Source organism: Nanorana parkeri, unplaced genomic scaffold, assembly GCF_000935625.1.
Source record: "Nanorana parkeri isolate BGI_ZX_2015 unplaced genomic scaffold, ASM93562v1 scaffold1827, whole genome shotgun sequence".
NCBI lineage: Eukaryota > Metazoa > Chordata > Amphibia > Anura > Dicroglossidae > Nanorana > Nanorana parkeri.
This window is the reverse complement of record NW_017308095.1, coordinates 208,104-217,851: the sequence shown is the minus strand read 5'-3', so window position 1 is coordinate 217,851 and position 9,748 is coordinate 208,104. Positions and strand designations below refer to the sequence as shown.

Below are 9,748 nucleotides of genomic sequence, written 5' to 3'. Positions count from 1 at the left end.
GTCCCAGCTCAGCTTCTGGCAACTGGTGAAGTCAGTGAGCTGGGCGGGAAGCCGCGCACTGTGCCATAGGTTGCTAAGAGCTCTCAGCCGCCCCACCACCACCCAGCTGCTCAAAAATGAGATGCCTCCTGAGGCAACCGCTTCAGGCTGCCTCATTATAGGGACCGCCCTGGCTCTATCAGCTCTTTATTAAATAAGGTCATTAGTTGTATCTGCAGCTTCTGCTGACATGAAAAGTTTGAATGACATAGGTATGAGGCGTTCAAAAACAAACAACGGGATAAATCACAACCTCATCAACAGCCCATATACACCCTGGGCAACCTTACCCAACGCACAGACAAGGGTAATTGCCTCATGTCCTACTAGTTCAGTTCACACAGCCACACCGGAGTGGTTTGTGCGTGATGTGCCGCACGTATTGTACCGTGCTGCAGTAAATAAACATGGATGACATGTCATTTTGTGACATTTCAATACAGTTGAAAAAAGTGATTTTGCTCCCAATAACGGTCTCCTCCTTCTAGTCACTAACTTTCCATTGGCTAAAACAAAAATGAGCAAGCCTGAAAAAAAAAACCCGCACAAAAGACGCTTTGAAACCGCCTGAAAGGCTGACATTGAAGTGTGACTAGGGCTTACATGTATACTGTGTGAATGAGAAGATAAGTCATAATAATTATAAATAGGTGTCATCACAATCTGGCTGTACAAAGTGGAAATCCACGTCACACAATTCCACGTCACACAATTTAGAAGGTGAAGGCCGCTTTCAGCCTGAGAGACCCCTGTAAATTAGAGGGAGACCCCTCAAACCAGTATGTGGCCATTGCCTGGCCCAGAGCAGATCAGTGCTGTGTGTTAGTCAGTGGTGGGACTAGGTCAGTGCTGTGAGGAGATCAGTGCTGTGTGTTCAAAGGCGCCCATACACATTGCGATTATTGTTCGGAAATCGAAACATGATCGGGTTTTCGTACGATAATCGGCCAGTTGATGGGAAGTGAACGGTCACAATTACTGTACTCCTGGCCCGAATTTCCTCGATCGGTCAGGCTGGAAAACTTTTTTCAAATCGTAGAATTAGTGGCGTTTTCATACGGAAAAAAAGTGCAACATGAACACTGCACATGCACAAACGAAAATCTGTTCTGTCAATCGACGAAATCTGTTCAGTTAGTATTGCTAAGGAACGATAACTGAAATCCACATTGGTCTATGTATGATGGGGTATTCCAGCGAAAATTGAATACGGGGTTCAATGACGGCACAAAAGAAATCGAATGATAATTGTAAGGTGTATGGCCAGCTTATGTCAGTGTTGGAACTAGGTCAGTGCTGGATCTAGGTCAGTGCTGGGACTAGATCATTGCTTTGAGGAGATCTGTGCTGTGTGTAAGCCAGTGCTGGGACTAGGTCAGTGCTTTGAGGAGAGGTCAGTGCTGGGACTAGGTCAGTGCTCTGAGGAGAGGTCAGTGCTGGTACCAGGGCAGTGCTGTGAGTTGATCAGTGCTGGGACTAGGTCAGTACTTTGAGGAGAGGTCAGTGCTGGGACTAGGTCAGTGCTATGAGGAGAGATCAGTGCTGGTACTAGGGCAGTGCTGTGAGGTGATCAGTGCTGGGACTAGGTCAGTGCTTTGAGGAGAAGTCAGTGCTGTCAGAAGATCAGTGCTGGGACTAGGTCAGTGCTAGGACTAGATCATTTCTTTGAGGAGAGGTCAGTGCTGTAAGGAGATCGGTGCTGGGACTAGGTCATTGCTTTGAGGAGAGGTCAGTGCTGTGAGATCAGTGCTGGGACTAGGGCAATACTTGGACTACGTCAATGCTTGGACTAGGTCATTTCTTTGAGGAGAGGTCAGTGTTAGGATTAGGTCGGTACTGTGTGTAGATCAGTGCTTTGAGGAGAGGTCAGTGCTGGGACTAGGTCAGTGCTTTGAGGAGAGGTCAGTCCTGGGACTAGGTCAGTGCTTTGAGGAGAGGTCAGTGCTGGGACTAGGTCAGTGCTTTGAGGAGAGGTCAGTGCTGGGACTAGGTCAGTGCTTTGAGGAGAGGTCAGTGCTGTGAGGAGATCAGTGCTGGAACTAGGTCATTGCTTTGAGGAGAGGTCAGTGCTAGGATTAGGTCAGTGGTGTGTATAGATCAGTGCTGTGTGTCGGTCAGTGCTAGGACTAGGTCATTGCCTTGAGGAGGGTCAGTGCTAGGATTAGGTCGGTGCTGTGTGTACATCAGTGTCATGAAGTCTCCCTCACACCCCGGCGTCTCCTCAGTGACACCAGTCAGTGGTAGTTGAAGTGTATTGAGTGTAATCAGCTGATCGGCCGATCACTGTGGGAAGGAGGAGGACACCCAGCTGATGATGATGAGGAGTCTCCTCCCGCCCGCCTCCTGTAGAAGTTGAATGGAGTGAGTGTGATGAGCCGGGACTCCCCCTCCGGATCCCGATCCTCCTTAATGAGAGTTGAGGAAGGAGTTGTATAAAGAGCCGCCCTCCCGCCCTCATTCTTCTGCACTCTCCACCTGAGCACTGCACATAGACACCTCTATCCACCTCGTCCACCCGCACCGGGCACCGCACACAACTTCTCCGAAGCTCCCTCCAACTCTCCCTCCTCCATCTATCCGGGAGACCGAACCACCATTCTCCGCCACAGAGGACCGACAACCAGCCACCGTGGACTCTGCAGAGGAATCAGCTGTGGGCTTATACACCATGACCACCCTCAAGGCAGACAATGAACATAACAATAATAATATAGAAGAGGAGGTAAGTGAGTGCTGACAAACATTTCATGGCTTCTCCACCCACCAAGCCCAGCCGACAACTCTTTGAAGGTTCCCAGCCTTGTCCCGGAGTTCTTGTGTCCTGTCACTCGGAATCCTTGTTTGTAAATAGTGAAAGCGCTCTCTCCTTTCTTCATACAGCCGTGCAGGGGGCCACTAACATATTGTACACGTACATGGATATATACAGAGGTGTCTCTAACGTCATCCATCCAGGGGGCCAGGAACATTACATTGTACAATTGCACAGATATGTCTCTTCTTACTTCATACATCCATCCATCCAGGGGGCCACAAACCTTACATGTTACACCTACATAGAATACAGCTATGGCTCTTCTAACTTCAACATTACATGGTATATTTATTAGAAAAAGTTGATAACTTCCATCCATTCAGGGGTTTCCCAAATATTACATGGCAATGTATATAGATCCAGGGGGTTCACAAAATTCACATGGTACACCTGATGCAAAAAATTGCACCAATTTCTATATGCACTTTTTAGCATTTGTTTGAATAAACTGTTACATGTCGATTTCATTAATTTGATGGTGCTGTGCTTCATGTGGATCATCATCCTCTCCCCTCTGGTTTGGCTCTGCTCTGTCCACCCGTCAGCCCTGCCACGGGATTTACACCATTGTAATAACCATGTAGACATTACCAATTTCTAACTAGAACCTTTTGGATCAAGGGCTTATTTTGGTGTTCACATTAGAAACTGTTGCATGTCACTTTTAAAGTGCTTTGTGTAACACACAGCGCTTGCATAATGACATTGTTTACATGGGTTGAAAAAGACACATGTCCACTGTGTTCAACCTGTAGTGGGGGGACCCTCCAAAGCACAAACCCTTTGCCCACAGGTTATTGTTGTTGTTTTGGCCTACATAAAGTACATCAATATATAGCCTACAAAAGTCATAACCCCCCCCCCCCAATTGACAATCACGGCTATGACTTGCCTAGGGGTAGTGATTGTGTTAATGTGCACACTTCATCAGGTTGTTCCTTCTATACATTCTAGTGGAAAATGTATATTCTTTCACCCTATGGTGCCTTTAATCTCAATATTTACCACCTGCACCTCCTTTGCTGTGACTGCACAAATAAACCGGAATCTGAATGACGTATGTACAATTAAAGCTGGGTATACAGTTACAAAATCGTATATAAAATCTCATTCTGCTATAGATAGTTAATGGATTCAAATCGATTAGTTATTAGAAATTAAAGAGCTCCAAAAATAAAATTTTGAACAAAATGCTACTGGCTTATACACTGCTGAAGAAACTAACTTTTGCCACAACACTCATGATTTAGGTTTTCGTTTTTTTTGTAACCAGTTCCTGTGGTGGACTGCCCTCCTGCACTTTTACAGTGTTTTACAGTAAAGATCCCTTTCCATAAGCAGAATGTGAACTGCTCATTTTTTTGCAGTGACCTCAGAATGGATACTTCCCCTGAGTTTATGTGGACCCTTTGTGTATTAATAAGGTGGCCATCGTATTTTGTCTTCAACTATTTGCAGATAAATATCTAACTCATTCCTTATATCAATATATAGCTGTCTGTTGCTGCCAGTTAAAATCACTTGCATATTAACCGGGCCTCCCTCACACCTCGGGTTATATGCGGAACCTTACTATTGGTGGCTGCTTAGGACTGGTGGTCTTTAACTGTTAAACTGCAAGCTTTCTGCAGCTGCCGAATGTGGATGTGTATTTGGCATTCCATTTTTTTTATACCAGTGTCTAAATCCCCCCATATTGGAGCAAAGAGCAACCATGTGCAGTAACCACATTTTTGAATTCGGCATCAAGCAAATTCTATTAGGCCTTTCTTTAGTATCATTTTGATTCAACATTTGGCACTTAGTTTTCTGAGTATTTGGAATATTTGAGCATATTAAGTTTATGCATAACTCTAACTGCTTTATCTGCTTTTTTTCCTGTATGTACATACAGATGGTGCATGCCAATCATGCCCTGGTTGATGGGAGCAATCTTGAATGCATTAGGTCACTACTTTACCTTTATCGGTCTAGAATTCTATACCTTTTCTGGTGCCTGTTCTTTCAGGGATTGTGTATAGCACCCATGCTACCCAATTACTGGGCAGCATTGATTGCTCAGGATGGACCTTCATCCTCCTGAAAGAAGGCACTAGCCACTTTTAGGATTTCCAGTTGCCCCATCTTTTTTTGGTACAGAAGGTCACTACAATCGGCTATAAAATGCATTGTTTTTTTGTTTTTGTTTCAGATTACGAAAATTTTGGTTGTTTGGGGTATCTATTGCCGTTGTCTCTAGGTTACTATTGTGTATTTAGTATTGTCCTATGTCAGAGTTCTGTATCTTTTTGTGGTGGAATGGGAGTATTTTACAGGCATGGTAGTGACTTAAAGATCTGGTACACTTGCTCCTTTGATAGTGTGGTCATTTGGAGTCCTTTCACACTGGCTTTCCAATCGGGTCCACCTGTCGGTCATGGAACTATCAGATCAGAGTTCCATTTCACCAGTCCTGATCATGGAGGATTGGGGATAATCTGATGTAAATTCACATCCAATTCCTCATAGACTAACATGGGTCCGGTATTTCTTTTCCATTGTAATACATGAATGTCACAACAAGGTGAACCTGTGTTTGCTTTGGAATACCCAAAGGAGCAGACCAAAATGCATGTCACAAGGTTTAACCCTTCCCCACAAAGTTCCACTTGGAGTGTGGGTGATTAACATCTATTACATGGTATGCAGATTTGCATACTGTATAACGGCACCACATATTTTTAATGTGGACCTTCGCCAAAATCAGCTAAATGAAGTCACTGGCCACATAGCCAGGACCTCACAGCTGCCCCTGGGAAGGTTATTCACCAGTGCCTTCCTGTAAGGTATCATCTGTAAGCTGTGAGATATTGCAAGATTTTGCAAAATCTCTTGATTGGGGGGAGGTTTCAGATGTGTATGGACACTAAAGGTGCCCATACACTGCTCGCTTCTCATACGAGAATCGAACAGTGTGAATGAAGACGTGCGACCGTTTCTACTGTACGGTCGCATGTCTTTTGTCTAAGGAGCATGTTAGAAAACCAGCCGAGAATCGTACGATTTTCGGCTGGTTTGAACGGTGCTCAGGAGACAAATGCCGAACGGGCCGGTGTGCGCACGCGCACACTGCACGTTCAGCATTGCGGTAATCGGAAGCCCGCCCCTCAGGGGGGCGGGCTTGCAATGATCGAGAGTGCGATCTGCCTGTCCAAGATGGGCAGATCGTACGTTTTTTTAATCGCTTTACAACCATCGCAAGATTAAAGGTCTTGCGATGGTTGTACAGTGTATGGCCACCTTTAGTGTGCCAAATCTCGTGTATATACCAGATCTGACTTCCATCAGTGGGCTGGCAGCAAAAACATGGAAGCCAGACACTAAGTCTACTAGTCACAATGGTGGTGTGGAATTGGAGTATTAGCATGTGGCAACATAGAAACAAAATATGCAATAAATTGTACTTAAGCCCTACACTTCTTTTTTTGTTTTTTTTTGTTCAATCCTATGAACTGAACACTCAATTACCCCATCCATGCTGTTGCTGCTGCTGAGCTATTCTGTTCTTGCAGCACAAATCCCATGGCTGTCAGTATACCCAAACAGTCACTTCAGCTGATTGGCTGCATTTGCTGTTCACCCAATGTCTTTTGGCTGAGCTCCTTTGACACGTCAACTAATCTTTTTGATAAGTGGTGCCGATAAGGCCACCCACGGCTCAAATTTCAGCAGTACTCTGCTGCAGTTTGAGCAGTGTTTGGTCAGCTTTGTTTGTTTTTGGTGTGACTACATTAATGGTGGCATTTTCATTTTGGAGGAGGGTGGGGTGAGGTCTCCAATTGCCTGAGACTGACATCTGATTGACCGCCATCTTTGGAGGCAGCTGCTAGCTGGTTTCCATCTAAAGCAGCCCATGCACACAAGGTGAGACTCTTGAATGGACAGATTTGGGAGGATGGCCTTAATGAGGCAAGCAATATAGCTTGTCCTGATTGCCCTCCTCCCAAAGATAAACAATGCCAACTCTGCCCTCCTGCTTCCCCTCTGTCTTTAGCTTACATTTACTAGGATGGCAAAACTGGCACTAAGTTTATGAGCAGGTTAGAATATTTGTGTAATCTTATCTGAACGAAGTGTTCCGGTGTAGGGGGTCGTAAACCTCATTTATCTCGCCTCCGCAATATTCAGACACCTGACCCAAAAAGCCCCCTTACAATCCTTTTCCATGTTATGGGTCTTGCGCACTAAAACTTAACAGCAATGCCTCTTCATGCTCCCAAATTGTTCTTTAGTACCTGTTCTACTGCTTCTGTTATGCAGCCTGCAGGGCTCTGCACAATGTTGTGGCTGTACATTTTCTATTTGTGTTCCTTGTTGCAGGGTTTGTAACCTTCATGCGAAAAAAAATGACAAACCAAATAAAACCTTTGCGAAAGAATATGTGTAAGCTTGGCCATAGACTCAGATATGTTATTACAATTAATAAGTGGTGGTGCATTTGTAGCTAAAGCCATGATCCCTGCCTTGGCTTGTAAGAAGTGAGCCACATACACAGTAATAAGTGTGCAATAACAATTGATATTGGGCTGATGAACCTCCAAACGAAACCCTACATGCCCTGATTCAAGCGTTCTTAATTTGGGTGCATAGATTGGTTCTAGGCTATCCAAAATAAAGGGACATTTGGGACTCATTCACACCACTTGTGGGCTGCATCGGACAGTGTTGCTCAATGCAATCCCAGTACAATAAAATGTAAAAATACAGTGGGGGTGTTTTGACTGTCTGCAAAAATTTTTGTTGCATAGACCAAAATCTCGTAACCAGTTTTCTTAGTGTTGTGGGGTTTTTTTTGTGTTTTTTTTTTTTTTGGTGTTGTAACATAATGTCTGACTCGCTGCATGTTTGCAACATTTCACATAATTTCTCAAATGCACAATGATTGTGTCCAGCATTTTGTGACATTGAGACCCCATTCACACTGAGCGACATGGAAATCGCGCTACATTGAGCGACGTTGAGCGCGACATCGCGCGACTTCTTCCTATTGGGCTGTATGCAATCAGGAGCAATATCGCTCAAAATCGCTCTAAAAAAGGGTCATGTAGAAGCGACAAGCTACCAGCGACGAGCTACAAGCGATATTGAGCGACATTGAGCGACGAGATGTGAACAGCTACATTGAAATGTATTGGTGAAGCTACATAGAGCGATATAGTGCGGAAATATGAGCGATATCGCTACAAAAATCGCGCGATAAATCGCTCAATGTGAACGGGGCCTAAAAGACCTCCCAACTGTCACACGTTCTAGAAGTGCTCCTGGGCACCCCTTAAAGTAGGGCAAAGATAATTCAGCTTCACACCCTCAGCTAAGCATTTCAAGGCTATTCAGCTGTCCTCTGCAAGGTTCAAGACCATTTTCAGACCAATAACTGTCTCCATATGCAGGAGAGATCAGGCATACAACCATTTTAAAAAGTTGATGATGCAACTATATTGATTCCCATTGTTTTCAGTGGGCCCAGTTCAGCAGCACTGGGAAAAAATGGAGCATGCTGCATTTAAACACTGCGTGCTGCCATGCACATTAACCACCTGCAAATCACAGTATTTTAAAGAGGTGGGACATGTAATTTCTGGAGTGCTGTTTATAAACTAGCACTAAAAAAAACACATTTGGTTAGTTTGCCAGTGAATGCCCATGATCTTAATTGTCCTTGTACAGGTCAGTAACAATGTACAGAGCCAATCGGAACCTTGTGATGGTTGACAGAAGTCACTAGTAGTGTTTACAAAGAGCAGTGACTGTCAAGCCTTCTGAAGAGAGAAGTTCAGGATATCAGTGGTATGTGACCACTCGGTTATGAATCCAATAGAGCCAACATGACATATTCAGTGTCGCATGTTGGCTCTAACTATGGGAAAGTAATTCACTCCCCCCATAATTCTCTTAAGTGGTAAGGGGCAGGTTTTTGTTGCAGTGCTACATGCATGACGCCCTAATGCACTATTAAAGCAGAATGGGTCATGCAATTTTCAGGATGTTGCTTTGCGTTGAATTGGCTGCCTTGGCTTAGTGACACTAAACTCGGGAGTTAAATCCTAAAATGTCTTCAAGTAACAACTTTACCCATTAACAATAATGTAGCTTATTTGTGTTATCACTCGGCTATAGATCCTCAAATCATCTCTGAATTCCTGCTGACACTCCTATGGTGGACTACAACCTCACACTTAGTTTACTAATTTGTATCATAAGTGTAGTCCATCACAGGAGTGAGCTTGGAGTGGTGCCTTTACAAGAAGGGACAGTGTCGGCATGAATTCAGAGATTTGAGGATCTTCTGCTGACTGATATACACAATACATTTTTAATAGTTAAGATACTTGAATGCCTTTTTTATGGTTTAACTTCTTACTTTAATGCATGGCTTGACGCATTTGCTTTAAATAGGAGCCAGCGACAAAATTAGAAGCCAGGTTTAATACTGTCAACTTTATTTTCAATGAGTTGTAATTTTCAATTGGTTTTAATGGGCACATGCAGCAATACCTGCTGTGTGTGGCGCAATTGTCATTTTCGTAAATGGGTGGATCCGACTTGTTTTGCGTTTTTTAGTATTTGCAGGTGACTTGAAGAAACATTTTTGTTTTATATTTTACATGAGCCCTATGTGATATTGCGTTGGACATGACTGCTTTTCTTTAGGATGACATTAAGGGTCTAGTAGACCCTAGTGTCCCCTTTCCACTTAGCTTTAGCTGGGGAATGACTGCTGAGGCAGATGAATGTAAACACAGCAGGCAATGGCTGGGACCAATAGTCAACCTGTTTTAAATTGCAATAGCCAGTCTATTGCTTCCGGCTGCTGGATGGGAGACTTGTCACCAGAAGTAGAAAGCCAGTGACAAG

The 9,748-nt window shown here is 44.1% G+C and overlaps 1 protein-coding gene across 1 annotated transcript in view; it reads left to right on the top strand.

The window, feature by feature from the left end:
• The first annotated feature begins 2,621 nt into the window (after window positions 1–2,621).
• RBPMS2 (RNA binding protein with multiple splicing 2) overlaps window positions 2,622–9,748 on the top strand; it is a 31,148-nt gene continuing 24,021 nt past the window's right edge. Inside the window, exon 1 of the mRNA XM_018571755.1 lies at window positions 2,622–2,761. Coding sequence (XP_018427257.1) covers window positions 2,708–2,761 — 54 coding nt within the window. The 5' untranslated portion in view covers window positions 2,622–2,707. The remainder of the gene's footprint in view (window positions 2,762–9,748) is intronic.